Here is a 19,659-nt window from a genome sequence, read left to right on the forward strand (position 1 = left end):
CCGAGTTAAGTTGAGTGATTTGTGATCAAAATACGGAACTTGCCCTGCTCTGGAAAACCCTAACTTTTGGACAGATTTGATGCAAGGCTTGGTGTAGACTTGCTAATTGAATTTTTTGGGTGTTAAACACTTACCAAATGTACCATGAATGTTCCTTAGGCTTTGCCTACACTAATAAACTATGTTTGGAGGTTTTTCCCTGGCCAAATGTTTGGAATGGAAAACAAAAAGCTCAAAGCAGTTCTACCTTGGGATTTTTCGAAACTTTGGTTGTTTGGTTGACTACCTTTCTGAAGGTATTTTTTTTCCATGAAATTTGATAGAGGGACACCCTTTATATAGGAGTATTCTAATGCCAAATTTGGTACCAATCCGAGTCCATTTCGCTGCTCGACTAAATTACCAAAGTTCAAGACTTGATTTTGAAAAACCCTTGTTTAACAAGGAAATTTGGGTAATTTTGAGCTACCATATCTTGGTACTCAAAACTCCGTTTCTCATTCTGCTTCTTTTGTTGTAAACTTGGATTACAACACTCATAGAGTTACGAATTTCAAAGACTAGTTTCAATCAAGTGAATTTTTGCCGAATTTTCAAAGTTGGCCAAAAACCAACTTAAATCTGCCTTATGAACCAAAACAGCGTCTTTGAGCTCATTTTTGAATGTTTTTCATTTGAAATCTTAGAAAAGTGTATTCTAAGAACTTTTAGTACTTTCAAAGAGGTTTCCAACGGCACCAAGTTTTCCAATTTTTGACATGTAGAATGTGAGATACGATTTTTCAAAATATCGTATCAAACCTGAAGTTTTTCCAAATTCCAAGGGAAGGGAGTTTTCAAGTACTCCTTATGCCTTCAATATTTCTTAAACGTTTTATACTTGATTTCCTAAAATGAAAACTCGATTACCCGTGTACTTTAAGAAACTCCATTTAAATCTCGATTTACGAGTAATTGAAGTTCGCTTTCATGAAATTTCCTTAGATTGTACTAGTGTACAATCTTCCTTGATAATTGGCATATATGAGTGATACTTCACTATTATTTGCTCAGGCGCACACGAGGACCCTCAAGAGGATCCCACGGTGAACGCTTAAATTTCGGTTGAGACTACTTATTGCTCCCCGTCGCCTGGGTCCCAGACTTCAGCGACTGACTAGGCCATGATTATTAGGTTATCTTTTGGATAGTGGTGGTTGTGAATGTACATAGGGATAGGGATAGAGCCTTAGCTAACCGTTTTGGATGTAGAGTTAGCTACGTGTAAATTTCTTTTGATAGGCCTATCCTCAGGTGGATCTTTTGTGTACGTACGTGCCTTGGCCGTACTTGACTGACTGCTTGTATATATATGTTTGGCTTGTATATATGTGTGCTTGTGACCCTGTGTGAAATGTATCAATAGGTGTTATGTGAAAGTTTATGTGTTACTTACCTGCTTTATTACTGCTTTGGTTTGGTACTTTTGCCTAGACCGAGTGAACTTATGGAAGGAACACGAAGTGGTCGGGGACGAGGTCGCGGTAGGCAACCCACATCGGTTAGGGAAACGGGGGAAGCCTCTACTGGACCAAATCCTGAACCCCAGATAGACCCCAACGTTCAAATAGCTGCTGCTATGCAGCAAATGACCAACCTACTCGCACAAGTAGTGCAACAACAGGGCCAAAACCCAAATCCTAACCCCGGAAACCCTGGCCATCATATCGAGAGCGAAGATAGGGCGCTAGAACGTTTCCAAAAGTTTTCTCCGCCAAAGTTTATTGGGGGACCCGACCCTGACGTTGCTGAGAAATGGCTGGAGAAGATGGTAGACATATTTGCAGCTTTACACTACCCAGAGGAACGGCATGTGACATTTGCCGTGTTTCAACTCGAGGGAGCTGCCCGTTCCTGGTGGAACGTGATTAGGCAGAAATGGGAACGGGAACAGACACCGAGAACTTGCGGGAACTTCATCCGAGAATTTAATGCTAAGTTTTTCCCTCCTCTAGTCCAGGAGAGGAAGGAGGACGAGTTTATCCGACTCCGGCAAGGGGCTCAGACTGTGGCGGAGTACGAGAGTCAGTTTACCCGCCTGTCCAAATTCGCGCCTGAACTAATCATGACCGAGCAATGACGCGTGAGGCGCTTTATTCAGGGTTTGAACGTAGAGATTCAGAAAGACCTCGCGGCGGAGTACACCTACGGGGAATCAACGTTTGGTGACTAGTATGGTTTATAGAGATTGCGATGTATGGGTAGGTGAAAGGAGATTTCTAGGAGACCTGATTAGCTTGTCCATTAAGGGGTACGACGTGATTCTGGGCATGGACTGGTTAGCCAAATATAACGCCCAACTGGACTGTAAAACGAAAATAGTTGAATTTCGCATTCCTGGCGAGGCAACCTTAAGGTTAGATATAAGGGGTAGGTTAGCCTCATCTGCTCTCATTTCGGGCATTCGAGCTAGGAAACTGATAAGTAAAGGGGCGCAAGGATTTTTGGCCTTCTTAACTAACACCCCTACGGATAAGTTAAAAGTAGAAGACGTGGCCATAGTGAGGGAATTTCCGGATGTATTTCCTGATGAATTAGTGGCCTTACCTCCGGAAAGGGAGATAGAATTTCGAATAGATCTTTTACCTGGAACCGCACCTATCTCGAAAAACCCTTACCGAATGGCGCCTGCAGAACTTAAAGAGCTTAAGTTGCAATTGCAAGACCTTTTGGAGCGGGGATTCATTCACGAGAGTGAGTCTCCTTGGGGAGCTCCGGTCCTATTTGTGAAGAAAAAGGACGGAACGTTGAGGATGTGTATTGATTATAGGGGGCTGAACAACGTTACGATCAAGAATAAGTATCCACTGCCCCACATTGACGAGTTGTTTGACCAACTGCAAGGAGCAGTGGTCTTCTCGAAGTTGGATCTCCGACAGGGATACTACCAGTTGTTGATTAGAAAGGAGGACATTCCGAAAACTACTTTCAATTCAAGATACGGGCATTACGAGTTCGCCGTTATGCCCTTTGGACTGACCAATGCTCCCGCCGCCTTCATGGACCTAATGCATAGGGTTTTCAAACCCTACCTAGACCGATTTGTCGTTGTGTTCATTGACGACATTTTGGTCTACTCTAAGACACGCGAGGAGCATGAGGAGCATTTGAGAGTGGTGTTGCAGACATTGAGGGAACATCAACTGTACGCCAAGTTTAGCAAATGCGAGTTCTGGTTGGAGAAAATAGCGTTTCTAGGGCACTTGATCTCCCACGAAGGTATTTCGGTGGACCCGGCGAAGGTTGAGGCCGTGATAAATTGGAAGAGACCAGAAACCACCACGGAAATTCGTAGCTTTCTAGGGCTAGTTGGGTACTAACGAAGGTTCATTAAGGATTTTTCCAAACTGGCAGGACCTCTAACTGACTTGACAAATAAGCATGGCCAGTTTATCTGGAACAGCCGATGCGAAACGAATTTTCAGGAATTAAAGAAAAGATTGACCATGGCTCCGGTACTGGTCTTGCCAAATGGAGTGGACGGGTTTGCAGTATATGCAGACGCGTCGCGAGAAGGATTGGGATGCGTTTTGATGCAGAACCGGAATGTGATTGCTTTTGCCTCTAGGAAATTGAAGCTTCACGAGCAGAACTACCCGACTCACGATCTAGAATTAGCTGCAGTTGTGTTTGCACTGAAAAAGTGGAGGCATTACCTATATGGGGTGACCTTCGAAGTGTTTTCGGATCACAAGAGTCTTAGGTACCTCTTCTCCCAGAAGGAACTGAATATGAGACAACGGCGATGGATGGAATTCTTGGAAGATTACGACTGTACGATCAATTACCATCCGGGAAAGGCAAATGTGGTAGCAGATGCCTTGAGTCGTAAAGTGCAAGTGGCAGGGCTAATGATTAAGGAGTGGGATTTACTAGAATCCGTGTGCGAGTGGAAACCCTGTCTTGGGAGTCATAAGGTAATATTTAGCAATGTAAGGGTGACCTCCACTCTACTGGAACGTATAAAAGAGGCGCAAGGCGAGGATTTGATGGTACGGAAGTGGAGAGAGAAAGTGGAAAAGGGAGAAACAACGGACTTCAATTTGAGTCCTGAGGGTATGTTGAAATATCGAGATCGAATAGTGGTACCAAAGGAGGAATCGTTGAAAGCAGAAATTTTGGAGGAAGCTCATAGGTCCAAGTATACAATCCATCCGGGTAGCAGCAAGATGTATCAAGACCTGAAAGGAACCTATTGGTGGGACAATATGAAGAGGGAAATCGCGCAGTACGTGCAGAAATGTCTCATTTGCCAGCAAGTGAAGGCGGAGCATCAAAAGCCATCGGGTTTGTTACAACCCTTGGAGATACCCGAGTGGAAGTGGGAAAACATCACCATGGACTTCGTTTCAGGTTTACCAAGGACGCAAAGAGGACACGATGCCGTTTGGGTGATCGTTGATCGATTAACCAAGTCGGCCCATTTCTTGCCAGTGAACATGAAATATTCAATGGACAAATTGACCCGACTGTACATGGATGAAATTGTAAGGTTACACGGCGTGCCGGTGAGCATTGTCTCTGATCGGGATCCACGGTTCGTATCTCGGTTTTGGCAGAAGTTCCAAGAAACCTTAGGGACGAAACTCAATTTAAGCACTACCTATCACCCTCGGACGGATGGCCAGTCAGAACGGACGATTCAGACTCTTGAGGACATGCTACGAACCTGTATTCTGGACTTTGGAGGCAATTGGGGTCAGCACATGACCTTGGTAGAATTTGCGTACAACAATAGCTTCCATTCGTCAATTCAAATGGCTCCGTATGAAGCTCTCTACGGACGCAAGTGCCGCTCACCGATTTATTGGGATGAGGTTGGCGAAAAGAAAGCACTGGACCCGACAACTATTCCATGGATGGAAGAGGCACACGAGAAGGTCAAGTTGATACGGCAACGAATCCAAACTGCCCAAAGTCGCCAAAAGAGCTACGCGGATAACCGAAGAAAAGACTTGGAGTTTGAAGTTGGAGACTACGTATTTCTTAAGATCACACCCTTACGAAGTCTTACAACTGGTAAAGGAAAGAAGCTTCAACCGCGGTACGTCGGACCCTACAAGATCCTTCAGAGGGTTGGAGTGGTCGCGTATCGATTGGAGCTACCGTCCAGTCTTTCTCGAATCTACGACGTATTTCACGTCTCGATGCTAAAGAAGTACCATTCTGACCCATCTCATGTTTTACAACCGGAGGATATCGAAGTAGATGAATCACTGGCCTATGAAGAGAAACCGGTTCAAGTACTCGATCGAAAAGTCAAAGAGCTCAGAAACAAGAAAATTCCGCTAGTGAAAGTGCTATGGAGAAACCACGGAGTGGAGGAAGCTACCTGGGAGATGGAAGAGGAAATGCGAAAGAAATACCCAAACCTTTTCGGGAATTAAGGTGAGAAATTTCGAGAACGAAATTCTTTTAAGGGGAGGAGAGTGTGAGAACCCGTAAAACCCTAATTATTTTCCTAGGGTTTATTTCCCCTTAATTGCATGTTTTCTGCATTTTCTGGCTTAGAAATATTTTCTTAGTGGATTTTATGAGCAATTATAGTTTTAAAATGATTTTTCTAGCATTGGTGAATTTTTAGAAAATTAAGAATATATATTGGATGTGGGACCCACTAGTGCGAAAAGTTCGGAAAAATTCGGCCAATAAGGTTAAGTTTCGGATACTGTGTAAAATTTATCGGGTGTTAAGAGATAAATAGTGTGTGTGAAATGATTGATGTGAGAGAGGAAAGAAAGATAAGAATGCATTTATGAAGGTGACAAGTGTCACCTTCTTATTGGATGCCTTTTAAGAATTACTATTCACAATTTTGACTTTTTTGACCAAAGGTTAAATATCCAAAAATTGCACAAAATTCACCATTTTTCTCCTCCTTATGGCCGGCCCTCTCTAAGCAAGAAGAAAGACAAAACTCTTCAACATTCTAGCAAACTTCTAGCTCAAATCAACTAAACCACTTGCTTAACTTAGTTTTCACTCCATAAAATTCTTCCTTCTAGTGCTAGTAAGTTGTTTGGTGAACTTTGTTTGAAGGACTAAGGTGCACAACATCTTCCTCTCTCTTGGTTTTTGGTAAGTGAAGCTTGAAACATCCTACTACACCTAATGATGCTTATGTTGTGCTTATTAGTGATGAGAGTGCTGAAATTTCTGATTTTTATCTTGGTTTGAATTGATTTGGTGAAGTTTTCCATTTTATGATGATTTTTCTGGTTTAATTGGATTATGATGGTGTGGTTGTTTGTGATGATTGGCAATGGACTATAATGGCTCTAGTGGATGTGAAATGTGGATAAATGCAATCAATTTTGGATTTGGTTGGAAATTTGAAAAGTTAGGGTTCTTAAAATCCCAATTCTGTCCGGTTTTAGATCACTGGGTTAGAGGCCGAATTAGACTTTTCTCAAAACATGAAAGTTTTAGGTATTGATGTGTTTGAGGTGCCTGTAAAATTTCAGGTCATTTGCATTAATGTAGAATGAGTTATGATGAAATTACTGTAGCTGTTCTGCTTTGGACAGAATGCGAAAACTGCGATAGTAATTGGCTATTTTGACTGGAATTGGTTTGGATTTTGGAGTTGGTGTCTTCTGATGAAATGTAGCTGGATGACTTAGCTAACTTATGCCTTTGGAATTTCGGTATTTGGACTTGTATAGACTAAGTTATAGTAATTATAGTTTTGTGTGATTTGCAAACCTGTTTTGGTAATTCTGGTAGGGTATTTGGCATTTTCGACCTAGTTAAGCTAGGAACTGGATTGAGTGACCTTCTACATTGTTGTAGCCCTGTTTCATAGCTTCGAAACGGTGGGTCTTACACCCCCATCCGATAACCGTAGAGAATTTGACGCCATTACCGCATAATAAGTGTAAAACAGTTTTCTATTTGGGGGCCAAGACTAAGGCCATTTTCTAATTTCTGGTTTGCTATTATGCACATTTATGCATATGAAACCCTATTGGGGTTGTGTTTAGCATTGCTATATGACTCGTTATCGAGTCTCATTGCATTTGTTGTGTGATTCTAGGGAGTGACGGTAGCTCACGACGTCTTGGTGACCACGGTGTATGAAACACCACTTTCTCACTTGGTGAGTATACCACTCACTAAATTGTTACTATGTGGCTTTGTTAAATGTTATGTGATGCCTTGATGGCTTACTTGGATATTGAAATTGATTAAGGTGAGGGTGTACTTGACCGCCCTCACCTCTTTTGATATTGTCACTGAATGGCTACCGTTTTATTGCATTACTGAACTTGATATATTGGTTGGTGAATTCCATTTCATGGAAACTGAATTGATGTCATTTGGACGATGTTCAACGGCCTTACTGCATTATTGAGCTCAACCCCGTTTGGTAGTCAATTGGATCGAGCCGGCGAGGGCTTGGTCGTGAAGATTGAATTGCCACGGGGACTGTACTGGGGAACCTTGTGGTAATGAGACCCTTGGTTTCGGTAAACTCGAGTATTACCAAAACTACTGAAATGGAGTGCGGGCCCGGTTGGGGTATGTTGGGTGGAAGGAAGTGGAAGTAAAGGGTGGTCTACGGTTTGGTTCTTTTAATATTGACGGAGGGTCAATGAGGTTGGATCAAGATTGCAAGCGTGGAAATGGGCTCTTGAGAGCCGACTGTATCCTTTTACCGTTGTACTTCATTGCTTATCATGAACTTTAAGTGATTGGCCATGTTTATGTGACTTTGGTTGCTTATGTAGTGGTATACCACTGGGCTTTAGCTCATTCCGTTTTATTTGTTTTCCTTACAGGAAAATGAACACTTTTGGAAAGGTTATGATAGTTGGATGCAAGTTGAGCTCATGTATATGTATTTTGTATAAGCTCCTTGAGGGTGAAAACCCTAAGTGCTTTGTTTCCACCAATGTTTGGTGTGTAAATGGCTACTTGTATATGTATGAACTAAATGGATACTTTGGTAGGCCGTTTGGCTTGTAAATGTTGGTTTTCAATGTATATATATGTTTGGTTGGTGTTTGGACGGATTTCGGATCACCACGGCTTTCAAACAGAAAAGGAAAAAAATTGGCGAAGATGAACAGTGCCGAATCCGGCCAGGAATCCGGCCAGAAACTGGCCGGATTGCAGGGCGGATTGCTTGGGGAAAAAATGAAATTTTGGAGTTTGCTCTCGGCCTTGTATCCGGCCGAGAATCCGGCCGGAAATCCGGCCAGATTCCGGCCGGATTCTGACGTGTATTTTAATGTTCATTTTGGTTTCGAATTTTCGTTTTTTTTTATTTTGAGATTTTGACTTGTTTGCGCGCATTGTTATGTTCCGGAACGTAATAGACCGACGTAAACAGTACCGTTAGTCCTGGCGAGAGCTGGGCAGGCAGTCCGCTAACCCCTTTGGTTCGCCTTAGGGGAAGGTGGGGCTGTCACAGCTCACGGTACGAGTCTATGACATAATGAAGCTGTTAGGGAAAGACTTCCAAGTCCGCCCTAGTCTTCCCATTTATTCATTTTTTTTTAAAAAATGATTAATCATACTTCATACATAATTTTCACTTGATATGTGTAAAAATTCACAAATGTGTTTTTGGATACAACGTATGTCTTGAAAGTCATTAAGATATATGTTTGTAATGCACATCTTCGAATATTTAATCTGTGGAATCCAATATTTTAGTAATTGTGTGTTAGTGTATTTCTCTCTAAAATTCATTCTCTCTTTCTTCTCTTTAAGGCTCCTCTAACGAAAATGGCCTTCAGATCTAATCTTTCTCCATAGGAGGGAACCGTTTTTTATACCTTTTATTTGCTTTTTTAAAATAAATTCCCTCTAGCGAGGAATTTTCTTTGCTAGCATTTCTTGGTAAGTATTTCTTCTCTCCTAGTTTTTTCTAGTGAAAATTTTATTCTATCCTAGGATTTCCCTTGTAAGAAATTTTTTCCTTTTTTTCTCTTTTTTCTATGAGATTTGAGATTTCATATGGTTTGCTAGATTTGAAAATTTTAACATCTACCATGTTAGCTGAATTTCTCCTTGGGCTTCAATCATTTTTTAACAAATGTTATTTTTAAAAACATGCACAAATCTTTTGAGTTATAGTGATTCACCTGGATGCAGGGAAGATGTTTTGGAGATTTAATGTTTTTCATATTCATTAATATCTATTTGCTCAATAGATAGATTGAGATTTCATATTATTTACTCCCTCCGTCCCATTAGAAGTGTCATGCTTTCCTTTTTAGTCCGTCCCAAAATTAGTGTCACTTACCAATAATGGTAATAAAAACTTTCACCGATTTCCACTGATACCCTTAAATCTTACGACAAGATTCTTATTTTTAGTGGGCCCCAAAGTTCACCTGTGAAATAGAGAATTTTCATGTGATGGTGTGTGAGTGTCACGTTAGAACCAGCAGGATTCGTGCATTGCACTTTCTCCAAAAGGGCTTGAAAATATATCATATGTATGGGTCCCACAATCATATCACTACTCTATCCTACCATCAATGGAGCAACACGTCAGGCTGCATAGCTAATTCAACCGGGGCATTCTTGGAACATAACCCATTACCTTTTGAAATCGGAGCACTGTTGAAAAAATGTGGGATTCCCAAAGCACGACAGATTCATTGGGACAGAGGGAGTACTAGTTTTGGAATTTCTCCCATCTCCTATGAAAGCTAAATTTCTCTTTGAGTTTTAAGCATTTTTATCAGATGATTGTTAGAAAATATGCACAAATCTATTGGACTGCAATGATTTATCCAGATGGAGGATGTTTTGGAGCTTCTACTTTAAAAAGGATGCTAAGGACTAATGGCATTTGCCATTTTGTTACCAAGCTTTTTAGGTATATGACAAAAACCTTCTTGAATTACCAAACTATCTTTAGAAAGAAAAAAAAATACAAAATTAATGATATACTTCATTGGAACTCAATCATTTCATGAAATCCTAATCACCACTTTTTTTCGATTCCACAGTATTCATCTTTTCAGTCATAACCAAACCCTAGATCCTGAGCACTTCTATGGCAAAGAAAAAATGAAGGAAGACAAGTGCACAATTTGATAGGTTGACTAAAGATCAGAAGTGTTCAAAATATTCACCAAAACAAAACGCATATGACATTGTCTCTACGTTCATTATTCTATTTAGAATTTCAAGCAGCAAATTTCCCAATAGTAGTTTAATTTTTTTGAACGACAACTTCATCATTTTGTTGCATCTAGTATCGATAGTAAAAGAGTGGGATTAGCAATAATGGAAATCAGCCAAAGGCTTTGAGATGATAGCTTCTTAATTCTCTTCTAGTACATAAATATTATGATATGATTTTATTGTTTGTTCAATAAATCAATAGGATTTATATCAGGAAAATTAACTTTTATTAGTAGTGATAAAAGTCAAAAAATATGAATTTTTCATGCAATAATTGAAAATGTCAGCACAAAATTCCATCTACAGCTGTTAACTCCATTAAGAACTGTTACATGCTATGTACATGATAATTTTCTGGAACAATTACAGTGAAGATACAACATAGAATTGTATGTGCCTGTCAACCACAGCTGCTGGAGAGTTTTTGTGTGTGACTCTGGCCAATAGCAAGCAAAGAGGGTGAAGAATACTTGTCTACATCTTCTATGAGTACTTCACCCACAAAAACATAGAGTCACCAAAAACTTAAACCATTGAACCTATAAAAAGAGCCAGCACAAATGAGAAAATAGAATACATTAGAGATTTTAGCCCATGGAACACTTTCAAAAGTCTATATACAGTAAATATACATTTTACTGTATATCTTATCAAATATCTTCCCTTCAATGGATGATTAACTTCCACAAATATAGAGTAGCCTCTTACTTGAAAGGTTCTATTTAACGAGTGCTCAATGGGCATTCATTAAAATATATTTCATGTGTTAGATTTTCAAAAAATTAAGATTAATTAGAGAAAGTGTATATATGCAAGAAAAGGTGGTAATTGTTAGAGCGTGTCTATACATGGTAAATTAGGTGAAATGTAAGCATGTTGATGAGTGTCAATTGAGCACCCTTTAGAAAAACTCTACTTGAACAAGTTAAGCAAAAAAGGAAAAAATCATATAAGGCCATTTCTCAATGCACAAGAGAATAAGACTTTATCTCGAAAACATTATTAGGGCCTGCAAAAAATTGTAACTGTAAATTCAAACACAACTAGACTGTGAATTAAAAATAAAAAAATAGGACAACATGATTAGAAGAAAATCTAAAAGCTCATGATAAAGCTTGATTCTACTGTATCCTCTAATGAAGCTTGATTCTTTTTGCTAACACAACAAATGAAAAACTGTTTGTTGGTCTATGATTTCGAGTTTGATTTGCTTATGGTGTTTACTGTAGAAGTTGTCACAGTAGCCTCGGACGTCTTCGAGTGGTTCGTTGGGATTTGGGGCAAGGACAGTCATCAGAAAGACCGTCCCTGAACGGTCCCCTCACAAAACTTAAGAAGTGGTTATTATGCATCCACGTCGACAGGTAGAAAGAAGGCATCAAAACGACACCATCTAATTAGTAAGTTTCAAAAAAAATATTAATTTCAAAAACACCAATATAAACGGCGTTATATTGGAACAGGATTGTTAAAATATGAAATTTGAATTAAAAATTTGAATTCAAAACTAATTTTGAAGACGAACCCGCGAAAACCTTGACAAAAAAGAAGGCTTTCATTTTAGTTCTTTGAAGGTATAGTGGAAAGAGAAGAATGGTGAGAAATAACAATCTATCTCCAGAGAAGAGAGAGCAAAAATAGCAAATGCAGATTTGTGTACCAAATTAGGGTTAGAAAGTCTTGTTGTGGTGGGTTTTAAATGTTGATAATTTGGACCTCCACCCATATCTGGGACGGCAAGGGTACAAGCAAATATAAACACCGAAGCAATCATAGTATTTGCATTGACATCGCTTCCAAGAAGTGATTTAAACTAGAAAAGGGTATTACAGTTGTAGCATACAATAATGGCCAAGACAATAGACATTATAACAGGGTGAGCAAATAGTTACAACAATGCGGCGGAGATTGATGAAGGTAATGATGCTGATTATCATATGAATTGGATAGAAATTGTAGTGGTAGCAATGTTAGCAGAAACTAATATTTAAATGAAAAAGAAGTTATGCTCTGTTTTTTCAGCGTGTCTGTCTGATTGTACACATTGTTACCCAGGAAGAACAGTGCGCTCATTTGTATGTACAAGTGAAAAAATCATTGCTATCATAATAGTTAATATATAAGTGTTGTTAATGGGATTAAATCCTGGATATGTAGATGTAAGATAACAAATAGCAAATATATACATGTGGTGTCTATACGCAACGTTAGAAAATATTCACAATGTGTTTCATGAGTATTACATTGAGTTTTGGTATATGTACAAGTATGTCTTGTTAGAGCACTATTTAGTCATCATGTTGCTATATGATAATTTTAAGAGTAACACACATGGTTAGAATTATTATAATAATGGTTATGTTGTACATACTAGGGTATTCTGTTGTATAATCGGATTGAGAGACACCATAATTTGTACATTATAGTTGCCTCTTCTCTTACTTGTGTTTTCTATGAAAAATTTTTATTTTATTATACAACAGTTCTTTTGTGATTCTATTATCTCGTTGTTCCTATATATGCCACATGTTTGGATATTCTTTGCCAGCTAGTTTATTTTGTAATGCATAACAATCATTTTTAGTTGCCTCTATGCAAGTTTGCTTGTCCTTTGGTAAGATTCTTCCAATTATATATATTTAATATTGTGGGTACAAAATTAAACTCTAATTGTTAGAATTTTCCCCTGCATGATTTGGCATATTAATTAGGCATGAGAAGAGTAGATCTGATCAGAGAGCAATAGTATTTTTTTGCTTATTCTTCTTGATGGCTGAAAGAGGTAGCATACACTAGTAGCTCTAGAGTAAAGCAATTTTTGAGGAATGAATTATAGTCCTCATTTCTTCTGCATCCTATTTTGGTTTATTTGGGCTTATCTCTTTTGATTCTGGTCGGATTTAGATTCTTTGGATGTCCAATTTCTTAATTGATAGTTTTGATTCAGTTGTCATGAGTCCTTAACTGCAATGTACTATAACTTATTTTAGAGTTTTGATTCTACATGGTCTAAGATAGCATGTACAAGATATGCATGCAATTATACACTCTGTTATGGAATGTTTACATAATGTTGATGAATTTATACACTCTAAACAAATGAAATTCATGTAGTGGAATGCTTGAAATGGACAGAAGACGAGCCTTGGCAAATTGGAATGGAGTTTCATATAGAAGACAAAGCGTATAATTTCTACAATAAATATGGATTTACCACGAAATTTAGTGTTCCATAGGGCTACTTAAACAAAGACAAGGATGTAGTTACCACATATTGGAGCTAAAGTTGGAGCGTAACTATGTTTTGCTAAGATGACTCTCAATTGCCGGTACCATCTTGGGAGAAAGAGAACAAAACAAGTTGTATGGAGTTCGGGCGTTAAGTTCAAAATTTTAAAGGCAATGCTCTAGGCATTTGTAATTCTTCGGACAAATGTACTATTTGATTCCAAAATTGAGACCATTTCCTGCATTCTTAGAATTTAGTTGATTTTAGCAACTTTTATATCTGTATTCAAAAATTTCACAAATTATTATAATATATAAAAAAAATTGGATAGTTCCCAATTGGCAGAGGTCAATTATTATTCAGCATGTTTGCTGTAACCATACAAATTACAGAGTAAACTATGTGAATGTTGGGCAATATTGCTATTATTCACTTTCTTGCCCACTGTTTACTTTTCGAATTTTGATTAAATTAGTGAATCGTGTCATGGATAGTATAATGCTATTTCAATAAGTTGTTAGACACAGTGCATGACATGTACAACTAAACAATAACTATGTGATGTTCTATCCAGTGTTGATATGGGTCACAAACATAGTAATTGCATCACTATTATGAGAAATTACAAATAGTTACCTATGTCTTATAACTTATTGGTAAGCCATTACACCTTTGAGGAATGATTGTACTCAATGGCATACAACCTTTGCCAGTAATGATTTTCATAAGATATGTAAGGATAAGAAAGTGCCATGAGACTATGAGTCAATAATAATTGAGATGTACAAGTAATAATTGTATATAACATCTATGTCACTTAAACATACAAGCAGTTGAAATTGAGTTAATACCTATTACAAAACTAGAACACCCTCTAAAGAGATTTGGGGTAGGGATAGTTGTCAAATCAACCGTCCCTGAACGGCATAACTCTCTCTGCACAAATTGTAACTCCTCCTTAACTACTTGTACATCTTTATAACAGAGATGTGATATTTTGTTACTATTCATATGAGTCTCATATGTAATAATTGTGTCTCTGTTGTTAAGTTTTACAAGTAGTTTACATTAAGTTATACCTTGTTCAAAAAATATTATATCGTTTAGAATGGTTGTTACTGACAACTGTTGGTGTCCAAGATCCCCATCAAAGATGGCTACCAGTCCTCATCTTCCAACAAAATTTAAGAAATGCTGAGTCTAACCATATTTACAGTAGTAGAAAATATGCATAATATACAACCATGAGTCAGCATGATGAACTAGAAATTGACTCATCAATAACAATCTGATGAGAATGGAGTTCGGCCACTATGTACATGTTGGCCAAAGTTGTTGTTTGAGGCATCGGTAAATCAACTGTATAGAATTTAGAGAGAATTATAAAATTGTTACAAATTATTAAATATTATTCATATTCATATTGATTGAATTTGCAAATTGTAGAAAGTGGACAAGGAATGAATGTAACATTGTCTGAACTGATTGTAAGATAATGTCAACTATTTGTATCAGTAGATATAGCTACTAAATTTATCACACTTATATTGTGAATTTGGACAAGTAATTAATAAGGAGTTACAACTTGTTTAGGTAATGTTACAATGATTAGAAACAATTTATTTCATTTTAACAAAAAAAATTTTCCACTCAGTTTATGTTCAGTAATTTTTGATGTTGTAGGAATAACATCAAAAATTACTGTTTTCATCTCTTTACTACTACCTTTCATATCTACCATTATAATTTACACAAGAAAGAACTAAAAGTGACTTAATAGGGTCACGTCAAAAGACAAACTGATTAACATAGTCTAAAGCTCTGATACCATGAAAACTAAAAAAAGTGAGAGAAAATACTCTTATTCATATTTTTGGACTACACAATGTACAAATATATATATACACAAGTGTAACTTAATTTAGATCCTAAAATCATGCTAGTCTAAATCAATCTATTATCTAATTAATATTTGATACTATAATAAAACAAATCAAATCTAATCTTTCCTAATATTTACAATATCAAATCTTTCTATAATTACATATCTTCAACACTGTCAAATAATATCCCAAACTCCCATGCAATGAAATCGAAACATTTTTTTAACTCAAGGTACAAAGAGAAAGTCTAAAAAGAAGGTTTTTCGGCTAACAATTAGGGTATCAAACGAAGAAAGAGGGTTAAAGGCTCACCTTGACTCACTAAAGGTAGATAAAATAAAGGTAGGTTTTTAAGCAAGTCAAAAAATGCTTCAATCCTAGGTGTCCTCATCATTTTAATGCATCAAATTCATTAAAATGTGGTCTTGACATGCATAACCAAACAAGTTCTAGAATGACAAACCATGTGCAATAACTACTAAACAAACGAAAAAAATAAGCCCACAAATCTCACAAGTGGTCAAAATTATATCAAGTTCAGCATATTCATCAATTAATTCATCATCAAGAAAAGTAGAAAACCCCATGGCATGAACTTACTAATCATACTCGTATCTCAATTGCATTCATCATTGTTTAAGACAAAGAACTACTAAAGAAAAGAAAATGTAAAATGAACAACTAAAAACATAGCTAACCCTTCCCTACATCGAAACCTTACATTGTCTCCAATGTAAGCAATAAAGAATAAGAATAGAAGTAATGGGGCAACGACACTTCCCTGAACACGGAAGAAGGTAAAAATGGACTAAAGCTCGGGAGGAAAGAGTGGCGAAGAAATAGCAGCGGCAGCGGCAAAGGTGGCGTCGGCGTGTGGATGTGTGGCAATGTTGGGCGGTGCAGCAGGATGGACGTGAGCGGTGGTCGACGTGCGACAACGGCGCACTCGGGATTGCGATGAGGGGCTCGATCGGCATGCGTGTGAAGGCTGACGGCGTACGACGCAGGTGAAGGCAGCAGCAGGGAAAAGGGAGAAAAGAAAGAAGAAGAAAGAAAAAAGAAGGAAGAAGAAAAAGTATGGCAACTTTTTTTTTAAAATAAGAGAGGGCAATTTTGTCCTTTCACCCTTTTTCTTTTTTTTTGAACCCCCGTGTTAGGCATGAGCACGCCTAACTGCTTTCGAATTTTCTGACCAACCGTTCGAAATTAAGATCCTTAAGTGCGACCACCTGGCGTGGGCACACCTAACTACTAGAGAGTCTTCTGACCAATATTTAAAAATTGAGTTCCTTAAGCGTAACCACCCGGCGTGGATACGCCTAACTAATGTAGAGTTTTTGCCCGCAGACGTGAATTGCCCTTCCTTAAATGTGACCACTTAGTGTGGGCACGCCTAACTACTGGGTAGTCTTTTGTCCGTCAAATTAAAACTTTCTTTCTTAGGCGTAACCACTTGGTGTGGGCACGTCTAACTGTCAGCTCCCTACCACAACAATAACAAACCACTAAATGCAACTAACACTTAACAAAAACTCCAGAAATATAAGAAAACTAAAACAAAGAGTCTTGGATTGCCTTCCAAACAGTGCCTTTCTTTAATGTCTTTGGCTAGACGTTAAATACCACTCCTTAATCTGGATATAATTCAAATTTTCTTGCAATTGGTGGTATTCCTCCGGGGTCTAGATAGCCATTGAGTGCAACCATCTTTCTTAATTTTCTACTCATTTTCATCTCATAAGTTGTTTTCATTCCATGATACTTGTTCGCAACAATTTTGAATTTGCTCCTACAATCAAACTCAGAAAATTCTTGCATAGAGAAATTAGTAGCATGAATAGCAAACACAAAATGAGAGTTAACAGAATGTTTCATTGTATCAAAAATATTAAAATGGACTATTTCTCCGTCAATTCCATTGTGAGAGCACCCTTACTAACATCAATCTTAGTTTGGGCAGTACTCAAGAATGGCCTTCCTAATATAATGGGTGATGGATTTGGAGCACTTCTATCATCCATGCAAAGCACATAAAAATCAACAGGAAAAATTAATCCATTTGCTTACACTAAACATCCTCAACTACTCCATTTGGATAACCAAATGTACGATCAGCCAATTGAATTATTGTCCCTGTTTCTTTCTTTTTTTGTCAAATGTCAACTGTATATATATGTAATAAGTTACGGTTATATCTGCACAACAGATTTACAAAAGACTAACAACTGCCAGGAAGTCATTATGGGCCTCTCTATTAAGCCACACAAGGAAGGATTGCTTCCACCTAGTTTCTTGAATCAAGTTAATAGCTAACTTAGCTAAACCATGGCTACACATGTTCATTTCTCTCCTAATGTGAAAGAAAGTGCATTTCTAACAGGACTGACTTAGCTGTCTGATGTCTTTAATTAGCATGTCCATTGAGGTTAGGCCTTGACATCCTGTATTGAGTCTATTCACAACAGCTTTGCAGTCAGAAAGAATCAATAAGGATGCCATGTTTTCCTCTATAGCCTTGCCCAAGGCTGTTCGAATGGCTATAGCCTCCATTTCTGCAGTATCTTTAGCTCCAGGATGTGGGATGGACAATGTTACAAGAATCCTGCCATTGTTAGCTTTAGTAATAATCCCAACTCCTGCTTTAGCTTTGCCTTGGTTCATTCCAGCATCCGTGTACATTATATTGCTATGTTGTTCCATCAGTCCAACTAGCATTCGATGTTTGTTTTCTGGCTGAGAATTCTCTTCATTGGCCATCTTAACATCTCTTATAGCCTCATCATATTCCATCCATTCCTCCACAGCTTTTTTGGATACTTGGTGCCCCTCCTTCAATTCCTGGTTAAAACACCACTCATTCCTTGCCTTCCAGATTTGCCAGAGGAAGTTAGTTGTGATTTCAATGTGTTTAATCCCATCATTCCTTGATCTAGCTTCCTGCATCTGTTCCCACCATTTCCAAAAGTTCCAATTATGATCTCTGATGTCGTCCCATGAAATAGGAAAAGCTGTCCATGCCCGCTCTCTAGCCTTGCACTTAAGCAAGGCTTGTTTAATTGTTTCTTGTTCTTCCCCACAGCACTTGCATAGTAGATCCCCCTTGCCAGTCCTTCTAAAAATTTCCTCGTTAGTTGGGAGGATGCAATGGAGACATTTCCACAAGAAGTGTTTGATTTTATGTTTGATGTTCAGTCCCCACAATTGATTCCATACCTTGGACCTTTCTTTGTTTATGCTGGAGTTTACTTGTGGTCTATTCATCTCTGTCAACTCCTTGATTTTGTCTTTAGCCCTCGCATACCCAGATTTAGTGGAGTAGAACCCATTTGCAGTTTATCTCCATTTGTATCTGTCTTTTTTTTTTTTTAAATAAGTTTTGAGGGAATAACATAATTGCCTCTGCTTCCTCCTTTGAGAACAAAGCTGTGATGAGGTCCTTGTTCCATTGATTCCCCTTGATCAAATTGCAGACCTTGGTCATATGACCTCCAACTGGTTTTGGAAAAGTGACTTTTCCAATCTTTAAGCATTCTACCCATCTATTGTCCTAGATATCCACTGTTGCACCATCCCCCACTTGCTTCCAAACCCCACTTTCTAGCAACTCTAATGAGCTATGCAAGCTTTGCCATATCCAAGAAGCTCCCGCCTTTACTTTGGACTCAAAAATGTTAGATTTAGGAAAATATTTGCTTTTCATTACTTTGCTCACCAACAAGTTGGGACAAATGAGAAGCCTCCATGCTTGTTTGGCTAACAATGCTTCATTAAAGCAGAGTAAATCCCTAAACCCAAGTCCCCCATTCTTTTTCCTTTCCGCTATATCAGTCCATTTCTTCCAGTGCATTCTTTTTTCCCCCTGGTCATTTCCCTACCAGAATCTAGCCATCATCCCCTTAACTCTTTGCAGAGGCTCTTTGATAGTCTAAATATTGACATAGCATAAGAGGGGAGTGCAAGAGCAACCGATTTGAGTAGCACATCTTTCCTTGTATTACTCAGTAGTTTACCTTTCCAGTTCTGAATCCTTGACATCATATTTTCTTTAATGAACCTAAACACACTATTTTTGGACCTTCCAACAACTAATGGTATGCCCAAGTATTTCCCTTGCGAAACCTGTTGGATTTCTCCTAGTTTCTGCAGCACCTCAGTCTTTTCTCTCTCACTTGAATTTTTGCTGAAGAAGACAGCTGATTTGTTGATGTTAACTTGTTGTCCAGAAGCTTTTCCATAACTTGTTTTCTTTGTGTCCTGCTTCATTACTATTAGCTTTACAGAAGATTAGAGAACCATCAACAAAGAATAAATGAGAAACATAGGGGCCCTGCCATGAAATTTTAACTCCTGTAATTTGATTGT

General features: G+C 38.2%; 1 protein-coding gene across 1 annotated transcript; it reads right to left on the reverse strand.

The window, feature by feature from the left end:
* Positions 1-17,670: 17,670 nt before the first annotated feature.
* On the reverse strand, positions 17,671-18,240 carry LOC140016166 (uncharacterized). The gene has a single exon (XM_072069598.1). The coding sequence runs from the start codon at positions 18,238-18,240 to the stop codon at positions 17,671-17,673; it is 570 nt and encodes a 189-aa protein (XP_071925699.1).
* Positions 18,241-19,659: the final 1,419 nt, after the last annotated feature.

This window comes from Coffea arabica, chromosome 10c, assembly GCF_036785885.1.
Source record: "Coffea arabica cultivar ET-39 chromosome 10c, Coffea Arabica ET-39 HiFi, whole genome shotgun sequence".
Taxonomy (NCBI): Eukaryota; Viridiplantae; Streptophyta; class Magnoliopsida; order Gentianales; family Rubiaceae; genus Coffea; species Coffea arabica.